At 37.5% G+C, this 23,134-nt stretch overlaps 2 protein-coding genes across 7 annotated transcripts in view; one reads left to right on the top strand and one right to left on the bottom strand.

Annotated features, from left to right (window-relative positions):
• si:ch211-168k14.2 (phospholipase D1) overlaps positions 1–10,141 on the bottom strand; it is a 28,288-nt gene extending 18,147 nt beyond the window's left edge. For all 5 annotated transcript variants that reach the window (XR_007185335.1, XR_007185336.1, XM_048193845.1 and 2 more), the window contains exons 1-10: positions 8,985–10,141; positions 7,366–7,511; positions 6,138–6,302; positions 3,906–4,036; positions 2,585–2,730; positions 2,165–2,282; positions 1,869–1,934; positions 1,086–1,144; positions 897–989; positions 214–366 (exon numbers count right to left, since the gene is read on the bottom strand). Coding sequence is in view for 3 of the 5 variants with exons in the window: in XM_048193845.1 (XP_048049802.1) it covers positions 214–366; positions 897–989; positions 1,086–1,144; positions 1,869–1,934; positions 2,165–2,282; positions 2,585–2,730; positions 3,906–4,036; positions 6,138–6,282 (911 nt within the window). In the remaining 2 variants the exon portion in view is untranslated. The remainder of the gene's footprint in view (positions 1–213; positions 367–896; positions 990–1,085; positions 1,145–1,868; positions 1,935–2,164; positions 2,283–2,584; positions 2,731–3,905; positions 4,037–6,137; positions 6,303–7,365; positions 7,512–8,984) is intronic.
• Positions 10,142–10,284: 143 nt separating this feature from the next.
• Positions 10,285–22,908, top strand: tmtc4 (transmembrane O-mannosyltransferase targeting cadherins 4). 2 transcript variants are annotated; one of them, XM_048193850.1, is made up of 18 exons: positions 10,285–10,716; positions 10,831–11,026; positions 11,576–11,691; positions 12,198–12,414; positions 13,123–13,207; positions 13,903–13,997; positions 14,149–14,241; positions 14,319–14,480; positions 15,508–15,710; positions 17,229–17,403; positions 17,530–17,661; positions 17,955–18,034; positions 18,210–18,317; positions 18,409–18,550; positions 19,080–19,194; positions 22,164–22,276; positions 22,391–22,460; positions 22,685–22,908. In XM_048193850.1, the coding sequence occupies exons 2-18, from the start codon at positions 10,865–10,867 to the stop codon at positions 22,831–22,833; spliced, it is 2,217 nt and encodes a 738-aa protein (XP_048049807.1). In that variant the 5' UTR covers positions 10,285–10,716; positions 10,831–10,864; the 3' UTR covers positions 22,834–22,908. The 2 variants fall into 2 exon arrangements, with proteins under 2 accessions (XP_048049807.1, XP_048049805.1); XM_048193848.1 differs by having other exon boundaries at positions 10,286–10,716; positions 10,827–11,026.
• The last annotated feature ends 226 nt before the right edge of the window (positions 22,909–23,134 follow it).

The following is a 23,134-nucleotide window of genomic DNA, read 5'->3' as shown; positions in this document are numbered from 1 at the left end:
AACAGTATGATATACACACACACACACACACACACACACACACACACACACACACACACACACACACACACATATATATATATAGAGAGAGAGAGAGAGAGAGAGAGAGAGAGAGAGAGAGAGAGAGAGAGAGAGAGAGAGAGAGAGCATGTTACCTAACAATTACTGCATGATGAAATATCTGCAGTATAAAACACATTTATCTCAACCTGCCTGCAAAGATTCTCAATAGTGACTCCGTGCCTGACTCCGGTCTCCCGGGTCCCTATTTTGATGTGAAATCCCTTATCGTACAGAATCACGGTGCCTACTTGGCCATCTTCTGGCCTCATGTAGAGAACAAAGGAGTCTTTTACCACCAGCCATCTGAAACATGAAGCAGTCACCACATGAGAGCTGAAACAAGGGGGAGAGCCATTCTATCAGCTGTGGGAAAACATCATAATAACCTAAATAAGTAAACAACCGCAACAGAAGACATGCCACGACCCAAAGGCTCAGCAAGGCCGCAATCCGAGGAGCAAAATTCAATTGGGGCCGAATCTTCCAGTGTTTGCTTTTAAGAGCCATGCGAATTATGTAAGTGTAATGTTACTGTAGCTGCTTGTCAAAGAAAAAACAATAACAGCCCCGTCTGCACAGATGAAGATAGTTCAACACCAGCATCTGTTATTATTCACCAATATTCATTTCAGGGCTTGGTGTTCTTACTCATGAAACCAAGAGACGAAGATCACACACTACTGATTGAAGTGTTTTTCTCAGAAAGACAGTATGTTCTGTCCTCACGATGTGAACAAAGGTGAAAAATAAAAAGGTTGGTTTTCAACACAGTATTATGATTTCCTGAAAAACATGATTTCCTGAGTATAACGTGAATGTAGAAGAGCTCTCACCTTTTGGACCACCGGTAACAGACGCTGTTGGATCCGCACCAGTAACATACAGGGAATGTGTTTCCTCCAGATTTCTTTAAGATCAGACCTTCACTTTTGTCAAGGCAAATGAACATATGATGAATGAACAAATACTAATCAAGCCAAGGATTGTTTTATTGTATTTTATGTTACTATGTACATTCTTACATTCCTTTTGGTCCCAGATCCTGAATAAATGAGATTTGACTCACTTCCAAAAATTCAAGCTGAAATAAAATTCAGTTAGCATCAATAAGCCTCAAAGCAGCTTTAAGGCAAATGCATATGAGCCACACACCAGTTACTTCCAAATTTGCTTATCATTATTTCAGTTAAGCATGGTTCTTTGAATCATTTTATTTATGGTGACTAAAATGAACCACAAATTGGCAACTGCTTTGTACAGTCCAGTTCTACCTTAATAATTAGCCAGGGAAGGGTGAGGTGAAAACTGAAGCAGGGTGCGAATGTTTCTGGGTGCAGGTACTCTTTAATTAGCCCTGCAAACGAATTCTAATTATGTGACTGTCAGAGAATTAGCCTGTGAAGCACTAAGCTTAGTGTGGAATCATCTCTCAGAGACGTTCTCTACAAAAGAGCCTGTTTTAATGAGTGGGGACACAGCAGGTAGAGCTCCTTCCAGAACCTTCATTCTGCCATCATGTGACACAATGGTAACTGAACCATTCTTCTTTCTTTTTTTTTTGAATGCCTGGGCTATTGCTAGATGATAGTACTGCACATATACATGATATTAGTACAATTTGGTAATACACTAGCAAAAAGTACCATAGTTTTATGATATTTTGAGCATGGTAGCATGATAATACTATTCTTTGATCATTCAGTATCATTGTATATCATAATGACATTATATTCCCATCAAATGGTACAGCCACAGTAATTTTCCTAGGGGCAAAGACAAGGAATAATGTTGGAGCTATGACTTACCGTTGTAGGATGGGTCCTGTATAAAGGCCTTTTCAATATATTCCTCAGATAGTCTTCAAGTTGCAACTGTTAGAACAATCAAAGACCAGAGAAAGAAAAATAAAACATGTTTAAATATAATTATAAATATTCCCAGCAAATTCCCTAATTATGCATATATACTGTGTGTATGTATATATACATGCACACACATTTTTTTTTTTTTTTTATACTAATTGATATGCAATGGCATACACTTATGGCATACCAAGGCAAATCTAAGTTGTTCTAACAATAGTTAAAGTAAATAATTTAACTTTTCTGCTGATGAGCTGTTCCTCTTTGACAAGGGCATCAGGTCTTCGTGGTAATGTTGGTATGTGTTCTCCGTGAAACCGTTTGTGGCCTTTGAATGACCTCCTTTTGACTGAGTGTCTGTCAAAAACAGGAAATCTGACTGTCAATATTTGACAAGATTTGGGTTGCATGTCCATGAAAGCACCTCTGATTTGATTAACCGAGAGGTAACAGTGCAGTGAGGCTGAGAAAAAGGTTTTTCGTAGTGTTTAGGGGCACTTACAAGAATACATCTGGGACAAATTGAGTACACCCAACTGAAAAATGAAAACACTTAGCAGCTCAAAAAGCAACGAGGCGAGTTCGTTTTTGTAAGACTTGTGGTGTGTTTGTGAGAGAGCGTATGCATATAAAGATGAAACGAATACGGTGCATCTTACATTCGGCTTGGCAGGGGGATTTTTAAGAGGGCCTTGAATTTGAGCAGCTCCTGATGAAGTGCCTGGAAGTGCTTGAAACGACGCTTGATTTTCCAACTGAAGTTTCCGTGGCTCAACTCTACAGTATACAGGTTGGGATTCAGCACCTTTGAGTGGATAATTTCAAGAAACAAGAACTGACTGAATACGTTTTTGTATATATCTGGTACCAATGTATCCACCTTTTTCCTGCTACGCCCATGACGCTTTGCACAAATTATGGGTGTAACTTCCGTTAAGCTGTAAACAGTCAGTGAAAGGCTCGCTCTATGAATGCAATAATACTTTTTTTTTTTTTTTTAACTGGGTACAATGAGATGACATTATTCTACTCACTCTTCAACCAACGAACATTAAAAGTACATTTAAAAGTGTAAAAGCATCAACAAGGTACTTTCAACAGGCAATGAAAAAGCAAGATTCGTTCCACAGCAATAACGGATGGGTTAAATACTGAAAAATCCAGCTAAAACCAGCCTAAGCTGGTTGACTGGTCTTAGCTGGTTTAAGCTGGAAGTAGCTGGTTTTAGCTTGTCTCCCAGCCTGGGTTAGCCAGGTGTTCAACTGGTTTAAGCTGGTTTCCCAGCCTCCCAGTCTCCTAGCTAACCAAAACCCCTCTAAAACCAGGCTGGGAGACCAGCTAAAACCAGCCTGACCAGTTTAGGCTGGATTTAGCTGGATTTTTCAGCAGGGTCATGATATATATCTGTATTGTGTTATATACGTTGCCTTAATAAAAATGTTCATGAACTTCAGCATTGCGTGATACCATTTCAAAGTGATTTCCATCATTTTTACAGATAATAAATTGTATTTACCTGTGAAAACAAACCTGAAAAGAGACGTGAGGCTTTGAAGAGAAAAATGAGAGATACTTTGTGCATTCCAGTGAATTATTAATGGGATATTTCTAAATTATATCGGGAGAACAGTCTGAAAATAAAACATGAAAGAAAAATTGACAACTCATTCAGTCAAACTGACGGATAAGCTTTACTTGTAAGGCAACCTTATAATTTGAAACATTAATAATTTTGAAACATTTGTTTCAGTCTTTTTAAATGGAAGTTCCCCAAACCGGAAGTGCAAACCATAATTCGAAACGCAGTAGGATAGTCAGGAATAAGGTGGATTGATGCAAAATTTAAATACTACATATTATTATTTGAATTTTGTTCTTTAGTAAATAATCCTGTTATTAAAAGTAGCATTATAGTTCAAAAAGCGTTTAAGAAAATTTTTAGTGTTTGTGATTTACTTGTAGTGTTTTCATTTTTATTACCCTTGTAGATGTGAATCGCTCCACCTCTGTCACCTGCACCAGGATTGGCACTTCTTCAAGAAATATAACACCATCCAGGGAATTGAATGGAAGAAAGTTGTATATTGCTTGAAACGATATGCTCCTTGATTCTGAAAACAATCATAATATTGAAATGTTATAATCATATGAGCTAACTGAGATTAATAAGAAAACATTAACACACACCTAGATGCTGTGGTAATCATTCAGACTCATGTTGGCCTTGTATTTTAGACTGGCTGATAACATCTTAGCAATCAAAAAGTACAGCTACTTTACAAACAGTTTGTTTGGCTTTTCATCTTTTGAAGTTGGGCAGTAATGGCATGGAGAGGCTCCATTTGATTGTCAGCAGGATAGCGATTGAAGGCTCCAGCTGGAGGTGTATGGTATGCTGTGTACTCTGAAAGTTTCTCAAAGCTAAATCTGCTCTGTATCAGATAATGATTTTAGTAGGTATGTGCTTTTACCTGCTGAAATATTGTTCCTGGAAATATTAATGAACATGCACTGATTTAGAAGTGAGCATAAACGGCACGTTAAAAAGACAGTGCCTGAAATCTTTTGTAACAAATGGTCAGTGAGGTGCTTAACATTCAGAAAAAAAATTGATCGTCAACCTCAGGAGGTCAAAATAAATATTATATGAGCTGGATTTTCTATTTATTTTATATGAGGTTTGCAATTTTTGCAACACTGTTACCAAAATCTGACATGTCTAAATATATACAGTATATACAAAACTTGGATTTGCCTAGCAAGAAACATTAAAGAAACACTGAAATTCAATAAACTAAATATATCAAAAAATAAATAAATAAATAATGTCAGAATGTGATTTCACCAAGTGCAACATGTTCCTGGATCAACATCTTTGTTCTGGAACAACATTCCAATCAACCAATCAGATTTGAGGGACAAGTTTACAGTTTCTGTCAAGTTTAGGATTACAACCAGGGTTAAGTGCTTCTACAACATTATTCCCCTATCACTTCTCTCTGATTTCAGGGATAAGTTACGGGTGCAAGGAGTAGGGATATGGTTAGGACTAAATTTTCGGACAGGAATGTTGATCCAGGATCAACAAAATATGTTGTGATCCAGGAACATGTCTTGCTTGGGCAAATCACAGTGACCAATGGGTTACACAGTTGCAAGTAAGAGGATTGCATATTTAGCCTAAATTCACTCAGTAGGGAACTGCTGGTTTGTGACCAAATTTTAATTTACAGTTATTGATCAAATTATATTTATCATAAATTAAAGAAAATGTTTGATTTTTTTTCTTTTCTTTTTTTTACACAGTAACTTGTATAAAATAGTTGAATGTCTTTTTGAATGTCACAATTTTAAGAAGTATTACAGTTTTTATATGGGGAAAAAGTCAACATTTTTGATAAATTCATATAATAAATAAAAGTAGCATTTAATTGAGTATATGAGAACGAAAATACGTCGACAGTCATTAGCTGTGTCTCATTTCAAAGGCTGCATTTGTCATCGATATTTAAGAAAAGTAACCGTTAGATTGCAAAGTAAGAAAGAAATGACAGTATTTTACACCTCACAATGAATATCAGACAGTTTTATTACAGTTACTTTTCTTAAATAAGACATCCTTGATGACGTATGCAGCCTCCCAATGCGACCTAATGAGACACAGCTATTTTGTCCTGCTGTCGGAGTATGTTTGGTTCATTGTGTTCTGGTTTGGGTCCGTTCTGTTCCTGTTTGCCTGTGTTCCTTTTGCTTGTTTACTTCCATGGTTTCTGATTAGTAACACACCTGTTCTGTTCCAGTTAATTAGCTAACTCAATGTATATATAGCCCTCATTTTCTTTTCACTCCTGTCTATTGTCATTTCAATTTTAAGTTGGATGTGTGTACCTTGTTCTCCTGCGTTTACTTCGTTTATATTGTTAAATAAAGGGACTGCTGAATCCTGCCTCTTAACTATTCTTGCTGCAACCAGTGGGACACCTGCATTTGTACTTGCATTATGTAAATTCTATTCCTTACATTAGATTCAGTATCAGCTGTGCAGAGACCATTTCTATTGCACTATATATGCTGCTCCAAAAAAAAGAAGAAGCCCAATATAGAACCGTCTGACTCACTCTCCATCTGACATAATGAAAGCAGTAGGCTGAGAGGTCAGCTGTCCTATGAGGTCACTGATAGAAGCAAAGACACACTGAACCAGCAGTTTACCGCCACAGAGGTCTGTATGGCCACTTAAGTCAAGCTCCTCTGGGTCGTCTTGTAGATCATCTTGGTCCAAGCTCCCAGAGAACTGGCTCATGACAGACTCCAGTCGCTCTAGTTTAGGAGGTCTCTGACGGCCCCTCAGAGACATTTTCTCTTAACAGCTTTCGTCTACAAAAACAATGACAAAAAAATGTAATAAATAAATAAATAAAAATTTCACCACAGGATATACAAATACAAGACCAGTGTATTAAGAATTGTATAGTGCTTTTGTGATGATGATGATACAATACTTTATGCAATATTTTTTGAAGAAACATTAAGTTGTTTTTTATTTTGATACAGCAGTACCATATTGCAATTGTGTTTCTGTCTGAAAATTCAAACAATTAATATGTGTTCCTATTACCATCTACTTAATGCAGACATCCCTGCAAATCATTTAGCTGCATTTCAGTGTTTTTGTCTGCTAAATATGCATAAATACCTCATGTTCTGATTTTTTTTCGGTCACTGATAATTGCTCCCATATGCGAAATGCATGAAATATGGATTTAATATCAGTTGGCTGGTTGCAGCACTTTGGTATTTATATGAGGGGGAAATCTGTTAATGAGGGGCTCCTCCCCTCTCTCCTGACCGGCTCCAGAGCCAATGGCCCAAATGCAAAGTGACAGACAAGTCATCAAAGAACATGGGGATGTAATGTCTTGTGATCCCAGAAAGGGTGACAGACATTGATTTTTTTGCAATCTGACGGTACATGTAATGATAAAAGAAAGGAAAGGTCAGGGTCAAATGGCATGAAAGTGAGGAAATGGCAGGATATCACGCAATGTCACGGGCCACAAACCTTTTCCGCAACTAAACAATGCAAGAAACGCATTTTATTAACAAAACAGCTGCGTTACATGAGGGTATGTTAATAATTTATGTTAAAAACATAGCTAAGTAATATTGCCTGTATTAATTACAAAGATTTGAATTGCAACAAATGTGTTACTTTTGGTGCATGTTTATAGCAATTATAAAAAAAAAAAATCCAGGCTGAGATGTAAAAAAGTATTACAAGCCAGTGATAAAAATAGAATATTTTATGTCTTTTCACTGTACTTATTTTACACCTGCTTCACGTTTTTACTTATGAATATTTATACTTTTCATTCCAATTTGTGTCAAAGTGAGAGAGAAAGCAAAAAAGAAACACAGAGTATTTTGTGCTTCATTTCACCTGTCATTGCTCCAGTAAGACTGAGAATCTTCCTAATGGCCACGGCAAGGGGCCAACGGCTGCAAGGAGGGGGTGGAGTCAAACACACTTGTGATTTCTTCTCTCAATAGGACTGTGGGCAGCGGGCAAAGGTGTTACTCCTTTATCTAGAACAGGTAGTACAAACAAATCATTGAATTTATCTTGACATGAGCTTTATGGGCCTACGCTAATGTAATATATATATCACCACAGGTATATATATATTTCTTTCAATATGATAATATCTTTTTTAATAAAAAAGTTGTATTAAGAAAAAGAAAAGATTTTAGCTGTATACATAAAATTCTCCACAAAAATATTTGAACTTTAGTTATATTTGTTATACTTCTACTAAACACTGGCATGGTATTGCTCACTGATTACAAATTATTTAATCTGATAAATTCCCCAGTAACAACAGCTGAAATTTATTTCAATCAATGCATTTATTCATTCAGTTTGAGAGCAACATAGAAAGATACTTTGTTACTCGGTGCATCCCAAATGGGATATATAGCCCTCCGAAGGGCACTTCGGAGTGAAAACAATCATGGCCGCCATATTGAAGGGTCGTTCCAAACCGAAGTGATCAAAACTGGCCAGTTCAAAGGGCCCTTCGGAATGAAGGATTTCAACTGATGGACACTTCGGGCCCCCATTATCCTTTGCACAGGGAAGTTTGACATCACAGAATAGTACAGGAGGCTCGGAGTTCAATTTTACCTAAAAATGTATGTATAGTATTTTTCTATACTACTGTAATATTTATACAAGTTAGATTTGGTACATTATTATGGTCAAAATTACATTGTACTTCAACAAAAATACTTTACAGCTCCCTTTATCAGTCCATTCAAAATGTTTCAAATACATAGACACAATATACATTCTTTTTAGCGTAAAAAGCCGGCAGTAGCTTGAAAACCAGGGGAAAAAAGACGAAGGCGCCTCCTTGATTGACTTGTTAAGATGACGCAGAAGTGTGTTCCAAAAAAAAAGGGGTTTGTTACCCCTACACCCTTCATCCCTTCGAAGCTTTCACTCTGGAGTGTAAACCCTTTGAAAGGATTAGGGCATAGGGATGAGCCCTTCCGAAAGGAACGCAGGGACTGTCTGCTCAAATGTTAGGGTTAATTTAAAAGACAGTATTTCCATTACATGAACTCAGGTAATTCAGGTAATATAACAGAGTTACGGTATATACTCAATACTCTTGATATGAGAAACACACAGGACAACACGTTTACTGGATGAGATTGGATCTGTGGGGATCCAAATTCATACATTTATTTAGGCCGCAAATTGTTCATGATAATAATCACATGTGTGACAACTGCAATGTAAATAAGGTTATTAGTTTGTGGTGTAATTAGACAGGATGTGAGTCTCCATTCTATGACACTACAAACGGGACAGAGGCAATTCATTAAGCAGGTAATAGAGCACATTATTTTGCAAATGTTCTGCTTCAGACTAAATCAATCACCACTATAACTACACATTCTTTCATTAAAGTGAATTACAATGCTGGAAGAGGGGAAAAGACCGGAGCTTGGAACAGCAGGAAGGCAAACTAAGAAAATATAGAGAGTTCTTACCTCATTTTGAAGGCAGTGGATGAGGAACACTTCTTCAAATTCTCCAGAGAGATTACAACAGGTTGTCACTAGACTGCTTCTGAACTCAGTCCTAATCTCTGTGGTAACTCAAATAACTGGTTTCTGTTAACTTGAGGAGTTTCAGGGCTGTTACCCTCTTTGAATTATGTCAGCAGTATGACTGGACAGTTCCATTCACGGCTCTTACAATGTATCATTGCACCATTGGGGAACAAGGGAATGGTTTCACTGCATGCTCAAAGCCTCTATTGATAGTGCAAAGCTCTGCCACTGGTGTGAGTGTTTGTGTTTGAAATGTTTGTACCAGGAATCAGAGAGCTACAGCTAATCTCTGTGATGTCATCCCTCATGAGATGGGGACTGGCGTGGTGGAGGACTGGCCGCAGTGGTATTTGTGTTGCTGACTGATTAGTGATGTGTCAGCAGTTCAAAAGGACAGAAGGTGGACAATCATTATTATGACATGTTGTCTGATGTAGCTGAAATCTCAAATACTACTGTATCTCACAGCCTGTGTATTCTGGGTAAGGTAATCACTAGCCTTCAGGATGATCCACAAGAGTAGGGTTTACAATTGCAAATCTAGATTACGCCTACATTTTGTGGCCTTTATTAAAATTATAAAGCCAAGCAGAGATATAAAAATTACACAGAACATGTTTAGATATGCAATGCAGCACAATTTTAATAGGTTTCAATTCTGATACGTCACAAGGTGTGGCCCAAATAATGCACTATAGCCTACACTACGCACTTATGTGCACTACCGTCTAGTGTATAAATATTGTTTTAGTATAAGGTTATTGTGTCATTCACCATCAGTCTGATCCTCATCACTTTTAATGTTGTTGACTCTAGTACATTGTGTTTGTTCTCATATTGTTTAGTAGCCTCATTCATTCATTCATTCATACTGATGCTTTGAAAAATATGTCTATGTAAACATAATTAATTATTATTGTTCATAACTCGTCTAGTGATAATTCAAAATGGCGGCACCAGGGGGAACACCATATACAATAAAGCATCCTTTTATAGTAGACTGATTAATATGAAGTCTAGATATATTGTAATGATATTTCTCAAAAAATGGCGACTAAAAAATGGCAACTAAAATTAAGTTTACCATATCGCACTGCTACCGCTTAACATTTCATGTCATATAGCCATTTACTGTGAAGTATTTTTGATTTGTTTGTATGCGTCCTCACATTATATCCCTTCGGCTGGCTCAGGTCACGTGACGTCACAGTCTATTCTTCTCCGCGCGCTAGCAGGAAGTACAAGCGAGAGAGGCTCATTCAGGGATCAGCCATCGTTTAGCCACGTATTAAGCCTTTATTTTTACATTCGTGTGGTTTTAGAGATACATGCGTTGTATGTATGTGACACCGTTGATTTAGAGCCTGTATTGCTCGTCTCCTACAGATTGCAAATCGTCCTCTTCGGCGGGCAGACTGTTATTGACGTCAGTGCACGTTTATACTTTTAATATTTGTGAATTACGTTTTAACGATCGTCATTCGCGCGCGAGTAGAATATATGTGTAGAAAACGTAGAAAGTGTGAATGGTTTAGTATCCTTTGCTCGCCCTGACAGCCGGTAGCTATGCATTGCATGCATCTGTGTGTACAACCATGCAGCATAGCATGCAACTGCGCTGAGATGTCACACTGCCTTTTCTAACAGATCTCTTTAGTGTATACAGTGGGTATGTTTCCTGTCTATGCACCCTTCTCGTGAAATGTTTTGATTTTGGAAGTCTTTTTGGAGTGTTGGTCTGCTATTTTAACCTCCCACCTGCTTTCTTTGTTCTGCAAGACAGTGGTGGGTCAGAATGAACAGAAACCACGTGAAAGATGGTGCTTTCTGAGCCTTACTGGGATCATCACATCCCCCTGCCAAAACTGGGACCCTTGCACTCCAGGCTGGTCACTGCCTTTGTTGCCCTGATCTGTTTCATAAACAGCTATGATGGGGACTTTGTCTTTGATGATTCAGAAGCCATCATCAATAACAAGGTATTAAAGCCTTGGTTACTTAATTATTTATTCAGATGTTTATTATTAATGGAATAGTTTGCTTAAAAATCTAAATTCTGATATCATTTACTTACGCTCATGTTATTCCAAACCCATATGATTCATTGAAGTTTTCTATACAATGACAATGGATGGGGACCAAGGATTTGGTGTTCATTTTCATCATATGAAAAAAAAAAAAAAAAAAAAAACAGCTTTGACATTTTGTTTGAGTAATGATTGAATATTTACATTTTGGGTAAACTCTCCCTTTAAATTTCCATATCGTTTTAATGGTCTGTTGTGATTTCAACATACTAAACTTGTCGCTATCTTAGTATGTGATATTTGCAGACTTTTGCATCGTCTCAACCGATTTCTATTGTATTTTGTTATCTCAAGCCTATTGGATTGGAATATTTTTGTGTGTATATATCTAATACTTTTATAATACAAAATATTTAAGTTATTATATTTTCTAGTAGATGATAATAAACAAATGTATAGTATTTTTTAATGGCGAACCATTGTGATTTCTACACTTTGTAGGATTTGAATCCTGGCACTCCTCTGAGTAACATCTGGAAAAATGACTTTTGGGGAAGTAACTTAAGTAGCAACTCCAGTCACAAATCCTACCGGCCGCTGACTGTCCTGACCTTCAGGTACGTTACCACAAAGACAAAAGTGTCTTTCAGTTACTGCTGTGTGACTGATGATTAACACAAGGTAATAGTCCAATTTGCTTATAGTGAATATTGTCAAACCTCTTTGCATGTATTAGATGTGTGGACTTGTAATTTTATTCTCAGTGGGAAATCAAAAGAGGTCCCTCAAGTGCTTCCTCACCAAACGCCACAATAATTGACATTAAAATTGGATGCATATATTGCCTTTTTCCAAACTCATTCAGAATTGTCTTTGGCATTTGACTGCTTACTGTGAGGAAACTATATAGGGGGCATAATTCATGTCCTGCATGCTGCTAATGAGAATGACATCGTTTTGCATCAGTAATGGCCCGTTATCCCAACTCGGCCATAAAGGTTATTCTATGTCTGTGTGCCCTCGTATCTCTGCTTCTTTGTGTTTCAGAAATACAAAATTTTTGTGATCACTGTACAAAGTCAAAGTTAGTTTTAGTTATTTTGGCTGTGACTTATCTTCCCAGGATCAACTACCTCTTGGCTGGTGGATTACATCCGATCGGCTTCCACATGCTCAACGTTGCTCTCCACTGTGTTATTTCTGTGTTAATGATCGATGTGTTTGCAATATTAATTGGCGGCCTGGTTCAAGATGGAAGAGGGGCGAAACTCAATCTCTGTCCGAAAGCTTCCTTCCTGGCTGCACTCTTCTTTGCTGCACATCCAGTTCACACGGAAAGTGTAAGTAGAGTATGAAGACGTGATTCAGCAGGCCGTCTCTGCCCGGTAAACAATCACTGGCTACAATGCTCCATATCACAATGTTCATTGATGTTGCATGAAATATACATTACAAGGCCCGTGGAGAAGAAAGCTTCACGCAGCTGGTGTGCATCACATAGGTGGGCTCTACAGTCAGCCGTGGCTATTAACAGTTACCGAACGCTCGCTCTGACCTGCCACGGATGCGTCCGAGCATGGTAGAGGCAGGCGATGCTCCGGTATCTGCTCTTTAATCAGGTTCAGAAAGACCGGCCCTGGACCTGGAGGGGGTGAGGTTCAGAGAGACCACTGACTTGGGCCTACGGGTTGTATCAAAGAAGGTGGCCCCAGGACTCCAGCCAGGGCCGACTGCAGTTCTGTAATGAGTGCTGCCTCCTGCCTCCACCGTTAATTTGGCACTGCCAGAAATACAGGCAATTTCGCAGACGAAAGGATGGCGAAGGATGTTTTTATGCTGCCCATTTTTGCCTTTAATGTACAAGCAGGATTTCATTTGTTTAGGTGTAAAATGCGTAGCTGCTATTAAAACAATTGCCCTCGGGGTAGATTTCACAGCCGTGACCTGCTTGATGATGGATGATGCTTGATGTGACAGTGTCCTTTAGCTCTCTGAAGTAAATAGTTGATCTTGTGAATAATCTTCTTTGTTGGCTCTCTGTCTTGTAGGTGGCTGGCATTGTTGGCAGAGCAGATTTGTTGTGTGCCCTCTTTTTTCAGCTCTCTTTTCTGGTTTACTGCAGAGCGTTTCAAGGTCAGTTGATAAACTAAAGCTTTAGGCTCTGTTACAGTTATTATGGCACTATGTTAAGTTTAGTGCAATAAAATTCAAAACGGAATTTTTCAAAAATTTCAATTCGGTCATCATTTACTTGGCTATTCTAAACTTTATTGGATCTGTGGAACATAAAATTTCGAAAAATGCACTGGTTGCTCTTTCTTGCTCTGGTTGATCTACTCACAAAAGTAGTTAAACAGCTCGTGTACTGTATTATAAGTCTTCTCAAGTCTTACATTTGATTAGTGTGAGAAATGAATTAAAATTAAATCATTATTCAATGACAATTTTCCCTTCAGTAGGCTGTTAACCTCTTCAAACAGATCATTGAGATCATACAGGCTGGTTTTGTGAACATGATCCACTGAGAAGAGATCAGAATGATTTGTTCATGAACGTTATGTACCTCTTTAAGGATACTTTTATGGTGCTTTTATGTGCTATTTAAAGTTTTAAATCTTCAGTTTTCATTTGTTGTAATTGTATAAAAAGCAAATCATACATGTTTGTAATGCTTTGGAACAGTGAATAAATAATGGATGAATTTGCATATTTGGGTGAATGAATCCTTTAATTTACAGACACTGCATGTTGGAATATTGCTGAATATATCTCTTACTTTGTACCAAGCATACTGTTTAATTTAGTTGCTGCTGAATTTCTCTCTGTAGGTGGTGATAGAAAGTTCTCTGTGTTGTGGATATTTGGCAGCATTCTTCTTTGTGCTGTAGCCATGCTGTGCAAGGAGCAAGGCATTACAGTTTTGGTGAGTGAAAACATATATACATTTGAGAGTCGCAGATCAAATACAGCATATGTTATATGCATATATATTTTAGATCATCCCTCGTCTATTTTTACAATACAGAGCCTTGATCATCAATAAAATATCCTTGTTTGTTCTTCCGTGTCCAAAGGGAGTGAATGCTGCTTATGATATTCTCATGGTCTGTAATCTGAACATCTATGAGCTCGCTCAGCGCCTGCTGTCCAGGAGAAAATCGGCTGATGTAAGTGTCTTATTCACAGTCACTCCTTAGACCCAAAAAAATTTTGGATTGATATATACTTTCTCTTTTACAACCAGATTGGAGGGTTAGTGCGGAGCGGTTTGCTTATGAGGTTGGCTCTTCTCTTTCTTGGTGGTTCCTTTCTTTTGTATGCAAGATGGAGGATCATGGGAACTGGACCTCCATCTTTCACTGAGGTGGATAACCCAGCATCCTTTGCTGAAAATGTTGTGCTGAGGGTAAGTAGTCCTTTCAGTTTGGGTTTTTGAACAGAACTTTTGATAGGGCTACACGATATTGAATTAAAATGTGATAACTTGTAAAATAATGTGACATTCGATATGCGATACGATAATGTTATTTAACGGACAGAAATTGAATAATCAAATGTAATAATCAAATTAAAACTGCTTAGTCTTCACTGTATGAATTGAATATATACTGATTCTTTTTAAAGCTACAAAAGTTATTCAGTCAAAAGCAGTGAGTGATTTTCTCTTTGTCTGTTGTTGTTGGATTAACATTAAGCACACAGACAGAAGCAGGTTTATTAGGCTGCTGTCACTTTAAGAGCAATGTATTGTTACACGCGTGCTTTCTCAATTTTTCTCCACTTAGGACATAACTGACTGTCTTTATGTGAATACTCACCAAGATGGGCATTTTGACATAATTTTGTGTGAATTTGGCCTTAGAAGCTGCGGAAGAGAATTGAAACCGGGATTATGCGCTGTCCGAGAGGCAGCTTCCTGTGCGCATGAGTACTTTGGTTGTTGCGCCTAATAACATTAAGCATGTGTGCAGTCTTATTTTCTGCTGTCTGCATTGACCTAAAACTTTCGTAATCTTTTGAAACATTAAAATCATTCAGTTTTTGTAAGGCCTTGTGATATGCATATTTGCAGTATTTAAATATATATAGTGAAGCCCTATATTTTGAAGTTGTTTTAAATAATATGCATAATAATAATTTAGTATTATAATAATTGTTTTAAAATGTATTTGTATACATTTTATTTATAAAATAATAATAATATAAATAATATTTGTTTTTGCTGTGGTATCAAAATTTGCATCTAAAATCATAAATTTAAAACATTGGAATCGGTACTTACAACTAAAATGTTGGTATTGTGACAACCCTTATCAAAACAGAAATAAACTATACATTTTAATATATATTTTTAGTCATTTTTACTCTATACAGACTATGCCATGTTTTCACATGTTCCTCTTTTCTGCTCTCCTTTCTTTCTCTCTTCCCAGATTGTGAACTATAATTACTACTACTCCTTGAATGCCTGGCTGCTGCTATGTCCCTGGTGGTTGTGTTTTGATTGGTCAATGGGCTGTGTGCCTCTGATTAAATCAACCACTGATTGGAGGATTGTCTGGCCTCTTGTGCTGTGGTGCTGTCTGATGGGCTTGGTAAGCCAAGCTCTGTGCTCACAGGACAGCAATAAAAGAAGGTAAGAGCAGCACTGTTTCAAAACAAGACATGCTTTGCTTTGTGTAGACATGAAAAAAAGTAATGATTTGAAGAAGACAGCCTAGTTGTTGTTGTTACCTGAACATTTATTTTTATTCAGTTGCCATACTGTAATACTACTTTAAAGGGTTATTTCACCCAAAAATGAAAACCGTCATCATTTATTCACCCTTGTGTCATTCGAAACCCGTAAGACTTTCGTTCATCTTCAGAACACAAATGAAGATATTTTTAATGAAATCTGAGCCAGTTCTGTACTCTCCATTGACAGCTACGCAACTTCCACTTTGACGCGTTATATGATGAACAGATTGAATTTAGGCTTTTATTCACATATAAACATTGATCAGCGAACATGAACAGAAGCTCAACAGAACCTGTGTGACGCGGAAGAACAAACCTCATTGGTTCTTGCAGAAGCTCAAATGTGATGCCTAACCACGAGAATGAACCTCATTGGTTCTCGCACGTTAGGCAAACATAATCAAGCTTCCGTTTATCATAACTGATGTGTGCATTAATGAATGTTTATATGTAAATAAAAGCCTAAATTCAATCTGTTTATCATATAAAGCAATCGAGTCTCTTTAGAAAACTTGGACTAAACTGCTTAATTCATATGGATTAGTTTTACAGTCTCTTTAGGAACTTTTTGAAATGTCAAAGTGGTAGCTGTGTAGCTGTCTATGGAGGGACAGAAATCTCTCATTTGTGTTCTGAAGATGATGGAAAGGGGTTTGGTAACACATGAGGGTAATTAATAACAGAATTTTCATTTCATATTACTCTTCACTTGTCACTGAATTCCAATCCTGTATGCTCTGGGGTTTTTTTCCCCCCAGAAACAAAAAGACTACAAATTCTCTTTATGGAAAAGTAATGACAACTATTTCTTTTATGTTTAATACACTAAGTTTGGGCTGTGATTTATACAATCACATTTTTTTGTGTTACAATATTGCATCAATATATTTATTTTATATCAATATGCACACTACTGTTGAAAGGTTTGGGGACGGTAAGATGTTCTTTAATGTTTTCTTATACTCAGCAAGGCTGACTTAATTTGAGGAAAAATACAGTAAAAACAGTAAGGTTGTAAAATATTAAAATTTTTAAAATACTATGATTTTAATACATTTAATACATCACACAAATGTAATTTATTCCTGTGATGTCAAAGCTGAATTTTCAGCATCATTACTCCAGTTTTAGTGTCACATGATCCTTTAGAAATCATTCTAATATTCTAATTTGGTGCTCAAGAAACATTTCTTCTTATCAATGTTGAAAATGTTTGTGCTTAATATTTTTGTGGAAACTGACACATTTTTTTCAGGATTCTTTGATAAATAAATGATGTTCTTTTGAACTTTCTATTTGAAAAGGTCTTTACTGTCACTTTCAATCAATTTCATGTGTTCTTTATAAATGAAAGCATACAATTCTTAAAAAAAAAAGAAAGTATATAGTGTATATTATGTTCTCTGTGTTTTAGGACTCTGACGTTTGGCTTGGTCCTGCTGGTGATTCCATTCTTGCCAGCAAGTAATCTGTTCTTCAGGGTAGGATTTGTGATAGCCGAGCGGGTGCTGTACCTCTCCTCAGCAGGCTACTGCCTCATTCTTGCCTACGCTGTGGGCTACTGTAGCTGCCACTGGAGGAAACACAAGGTATGTGACCCGTTTTACACCAATTTCCCACTTATCACCTCCTAATATTCACCATCAGACCATAATTCACTGTAACTAATGTTCCGTTGAGTTTGTGTTCATGTCTCATGTCTGGGATGACCGCAGAGGCTGCTGAGAGTGGCCACGTTGACGCTGCTGTGTGTGAACGTGGTTCGCTCTGCACAGCGCAGTCAGCAGTGGAGATCTGAACAGAGTCTCTTCACCAGCGCCCTCTCTGTCTGCCCACTCAACGCCAAGGTGAGACTGCACACCTCCCCCATCATACTGCAGTTTAACTCCTCCATTGGTGAAATCCATTACGGTAACTTCAGCTTACCCATCAACACAGAAAATACCTTGAGGAAGAGGAACTGAACTTGTAATAAGTGTACTGTGAGTCAGTTTGGATTTGAAGCATCAGCTAAATTACTAAACAAAAATAACTGAGAAAAGCAAATAAAATATTTTTCTCAATTGTATTCAGTCCAGTTTTTTACACCAGTGAGTTCATTAGCTTGATGAGCTCTCTGACTTTCTCCTTTCTTGCACAGGTGCATTATAATGTTGGCAAAAGCCTTGCTGACAGAGGCAACCAGACTGCTGCTGTCAACTACTACAGGGAGGCAGTGAGGTAAAAAAAAGAAAGAAAGAAAGAAAAAGTCATGATTCCATCATATTCAGTTTGGCAAAACTCTCAAATCTTTCAGCACTTTCAACAGTGCAGTGTAATGTCTATTATGCGACAACAAATAAGTTAGTGTTCTCTTCATTGCCACATATGCTTTTTCTGTTTGTTGTTGGTACAGATTACACCCCAAGTACGTTCATGCTATGAACAATCTTGGCAATATATTAAAGGAAAGAAACGAGTTAAGGGAAGCCGAAGAGCTCCTGTTGGCTGCGGTTCATATCCAGTGAGTGAAGATTTTTGTAGTTGTGTAGTTGTTATGAACCTTTAATTCATCCTTGTAAATCATTCTGCTTTTGTTTCTTTGATTGTTTTAGGCCTGATTTTGCTGCAGCATGGATGAATTTGGGTATTGTGCAGAACAGTCTGAAAAAGTTTGACAAGGCTGAACAGAGCTATTGGAACGCCATTCGATTCAGGAAAAAGTATCCAGACTGTTATTACAATTTGGGACGTCTGGTAAGCGATTTGATTTCTCTGTAATTTGCATGCAGCCTTCAATGCATTTAAAGCATGTTTTCTTACTTATGATAGACATTTACCCATAAACATCAATTTCATAAATCTTACAGCATGGATTTTTAATATGTCTAGTGTGGTTTTGGTCCTGCGCTATTATATTCCCTCTTCCTGTGTGGGTACAAACCAACATGGTGCAATTTATTATTAATTATGGCAAGAAATTGGCTATTCCGCTCTAAATATTGCCAATTTGATGTGTAATGACATGCTATTTTTGTGTTAATGAAGATTTGATTCCTGAACTCCACGAATTATCAACTTCAGAGCAGTTTTATCAAAGATGTGGACTAGTGGTTAATGAACATGCTTCAGATTCATGTTGAGCCTTGTTGCTTATGTTGACAATACAATTTTGAATCTCACCTACATCATTTCTGCCCCTTCTCCTTTTCTACAAAAAAAATGACTGTAAAGTATGAGACTTTTATTTTTTTTTTTGGGGTGCTTGTTTTTTTTTTTTCTCTAGTATGCAGACCTGAACCGCAGCATTGACGCACTAAATGCCTGGAGAAACGCCACCATGCTGAAGCCTGACCACAGCCTGGCGTGGAACAACATGGTCATACTGTTGGACAACACTGGTAAGGTGGAGTTGGAAACTGATTATATATTGAGCTAGATTAAAAGGTCAGTTCATCCTGTTACAAACAGGAAAATAAGTATACTTGTTTCTGATGTACTTCTCTTATTACATGTAGTCTTGAATACTTAATTCTGTTCATTTGTTTGTTTAATTGGTGTATATAAGCATGTTAATGTATAGTAAGCTTCATGTCAAGGAGGTCCTTATCACCCTGTTGGAGATTGGTTTGTTGACTGTACATTGTCTTTTGCATGTATCACAGTTTAGCAATGCAGTATAGATTCGTATTGTTACGTACAGACAGGGGCAGTCATGTATGTATAAGCTGAGTGAGTGTTCTCATTAAACGTGACCTTGACCCTGCCCTTGGGGGTAAACAGATGATCTTGGCCTCCTCCCAATTCTTCCCGCCTTGTCGTTTTCGTCTGGTGTGTCCCAAGTATAGCCGTGGCTCATAGCTGTGTGTGTGATAGAGGGAGAGAGAGAGGTGTGAACTTCCATTCTGCAGATGCTGAGCGTCAGGTGCACGCTGCCACATGGGGCCATGCTGCATAATTAGTTCACCCTTTACAACAATTAACTCCTGCACCCCATCTTCACCCCCTCATCTCGTCAGAGACCCTACAGGGACGGATAACTTAGCAACTTAGCTTTCTATTAGAATTATCCAATAACCTTTTAATGCTTTTTCTTTGTTTGATATAATGAGCACATTGTGTAATATAGGTGGGCAAGTTTAACATACTTGGTAATGTGTTAGGATTTACAATCAGAACCATAACTTCAAACAAAAGTAGAATTCAGAATAAAAAATGTTTAACTAAAACAGTAAAAATCTAGTTAATAAATAATCACGTCATTTAATGGTAATAAATAACTATATTTACCCACATATCTTTTACTAAAACATTTTAATATATGAAAAATGAATGACTTGTGTGATGATGCAAATGAATCATAGAATCTGCTTTGAATTGATTCATTGAAACGGTTCTGAAGAACTGATTCACAGAAACGAACCAAACTTACCAACACCTTTTGCGATTCATGAAAGTTTTGAAACTAGTCTAATGACAGCCTTTGGAAAACTTAATCGTCAATCAAGAAACGTATGAAAATAATATTTATAGTGTTACTTGAATTTGTATCACCAGCAAAATTATTGCAGATATATTTTGCATTTTGTTTATCAACCAGCCCTACTAAAAACAATTTAAAAACGTATATTGAGGTCAGTTGATCATATTTATATGCATATATTTCTGTGTTTGTGTTTTTATTATTAGCAGAGAATCATTTTCCTAAAAGTTTCTGTTTTGACAAGATATTACAGGATTAACCGAGGATGTCTTTTCCGGGAAATGCCGGCATAAGAACCCAACATGATTAGACCGGAAGAGCAAGAATCAGCAATGCTTGAAATTTATGTATTAAAAGCCTTGTGTGTTGTTTTAAAGCCACTCTTCCCTGCCGTGTGGAGAATGGCGCGATTCCCTGACAGAAGCCGTTTATTCAAAAGCGTCTCCCAGGCAGGTTGGCCCTCCCTGGAGAGTATTGGCACGGTCCATTTTCCTTGCCAAAAAAAAAAAAAAAAAAACCTGGCACCAGCATCCTCGCCCTCTGCATTTTCCAGTCTCACTTGATCCCCAAACACCTCCCAAAAATAAGTAAATTATTGAAAACAGGAAATTGGAGTTTTCTCCTGCTATTGTTTCCTTGTAAGATTAAACTGAAAAAGCATTAAAGTGTGCGAACATAAAACATGAGTCATATTTAGGTTTAGGTAACAGTGAGGAAGAATCCTCAGCACCTCATGAATTTGTTAAGGGCCAGCCAGTGAGAGAAGATCTATCTGAGTCTGTGGTCAGAGGGAGTTTTGACATCCAGATCAATAAGTCACTAGCCCTTGTGTTGCCCTCTAATTAGGAAGCTAAAAGAATCAGCCATGTGTGGAGTGGAAAAACTCTCTTCTGGAGGCTGCTGACACACCAGAGCAATCTGCTCTGCACAGTCAACAGAAATTACAGAAGAACACTATATGATTCTCCTTTTGTGACATTAAGAACTATATTTAAAAATGTAATCAATTTTCTCCTTCACAATTCTTTAGGTTTTTTTTATTATTATTATTGGCCAGTTTTAATACTGGAAATGGTTTGGTACACAACAAACGCTTTTTCCTGAGTGAGAGACGTAGCTTTAAAAGTCTGGTACTAAACACTAGTTAAATGTTCTTGATTTTAAGTGGTTAGATTTTTACATTTTATGAAATGTAAATGAGTGGTTTGCCTGTGCAAAATTTCATACTAGGGTGTTAAATGATAGCCAGAGCATGCTATGCAACTGCTATGGTGCTCTATGTGATCTTAGCAAGTTACTAGGGTTCTCAGTGGTTGCTAGGTGGTTACTTACAGGCTCAAGTCAAAAGAGCCCACACCACAAGTCACTATGAAATTCTGGTCCCTAGATATTGCTCGAGTTACTCATTCAGGGTAATAGACTCTATGCATGATCGCTTCCGCATTTAGCTTTAGTGGCCACAGCAACTTCCGGTGTGCAAAGTTGCTAATTTGCTTAAACTGTAAGATAATTAAATCTTGAGGAACTGTCCCAAAAAAAAGAGAAAGCAATATTTATATTATCTACCTTTACACTAAAGGTATTTAAAGCTTCTGGAATATTACAGTATAGTGTAATTAGTTGTGATTGTTAGTTATTAGAAATATGTCAGAAAGAGTTTGTTTCTATCACAGTGTGTTATGGGAGAATACTATACCATGTAGCACTGAGATATCAGCAAAAATACGCAAGCAGTAGGTATACACATGTCCAATATATTATTTCCCCCACCCATTTTATCACCAACCAAAAATGATTACATCTAATTTGTTGGAAAAGTAAAAGCCTAGTGGTTTAATTGAGGTAACTGTTCATGTTATATTTAAATGTCATGTCTTTTCATTACAGGCAATCTGGCTCAGGCTGAGCTGATTGGAAAGGAAGCATTAAAGATACTGCCAAAAGATCACACCATCATGTTCTCCCTCGCCAATGTCCTTGGGAAACAAGAAAAATACAAGGTTACTATATACTTTTTTCCCATGTAGTGTTGCTTTTTCTGTGAAAATGTTACTCAAACTATTTCTTTGATAGAGAAGAAACTTTATAATAACCAATGTTCCTTTTTCTCCCAGGAGTCGGAAGGATTCTTTCTTAACGCTCTGAAGATCAACCCAAACGTTGCCAGTTGCCATGGCAATCTTGGTAAGTCTCCCAGGATCCCGCTGGCACTTCAGTATTGTCACAAAAACAGTTGTGCAAGTTTTGACTCCTGCAACGTTACACGATACAGGCAAAAAATCGGTGCGATTGAATCAATAAACAAAGCGAAGTGGCTGTGATTCTTCTCCCATTCACTGGGGACCGATGCCGTGTTACTGTACAGTCCCTTGATTTAAGTGACAGGCCTTTTTTTTGTGCTCCTGCAGCTGTTCTTTATCACCGTTGGGGAAAACTAGACTTAGCAAAGCGGCACTATGAACTGTCTCTTCGACTGGATCCCAGCGCTCCAGGGACCAAGGAAAACTACAACATGCTGAAACGCAAACTAGAACAGCGGCAAAGGACTGTTGGATAACACTGTTTTTGATAACTGCATGCTATAGAAGTCTTTGTACGGTCTCTACATAACTAAATAAATTAATTCATCTTATTAATGTTCACTTTTGTCTTTTATCGGTTGCTTCGATTCTGGCCATATTATAGTCTTTTAAGGTCAAGACTGTGGTTTCTTAACCGGCTCAAATGAGTTTGTCACGTGTAACTGTAGTCTCAAGACATATGGAACATATCCACTATCTTGACTTTCATCTTTGACCTCATGTTATGTCAGCTGGGCCTCTATTTATTAGTCTGTTACACTTTGTAATTGCAAAGTA

Source organism: Megalobrama amblycephala, linkage group LG6, assembly GCF_018812025.1.
Source record: "Megalobrama amblycephala isolate DHTTF-2021 linkage group LG6, ASM1881202v1, whole genome shotgun sequence".
Lineage (NCBI taxonomy): Eukaryota > Metazoa > Chordata > Actinopteri > Cypriniformes > Xenocyprididae > Megalobrama > Megalobrama amblycephala.
The sequence above is the reverse complement of the archived record's forward strand: the minus strand, read 5'-3'. Positions and strand labels throughout refer to the sequence as shown.

What these genes read in the sequence shown, in the direction of transcription:
- tmtc4 (XM_048193850.1), top strand. Translation starts at nt 10,865, where the DNA reads ATGGTGCTTTCTGAGCCTTACTGGGATCATCACATCCCCCTGCCAAAA. An exon ending in TCTGCCCACTCAACGCCAAG is followed by an intron (nt 17,662 to 17,954) that starts GTGAGACTGCAC and finishes TTTCTTGCACAG; the next exon opens with GTGCATTATAATGTTGGCAA. An exon ending in CAGTTGCCATGGCAATCTTG is followed by an intron (nt 22,461 to 22,684) that starts GTAAGTCTCCCA and finishes GTGCTCCTGCAG; the next exon opens with CTGTTCTTTATCACCGTTGG.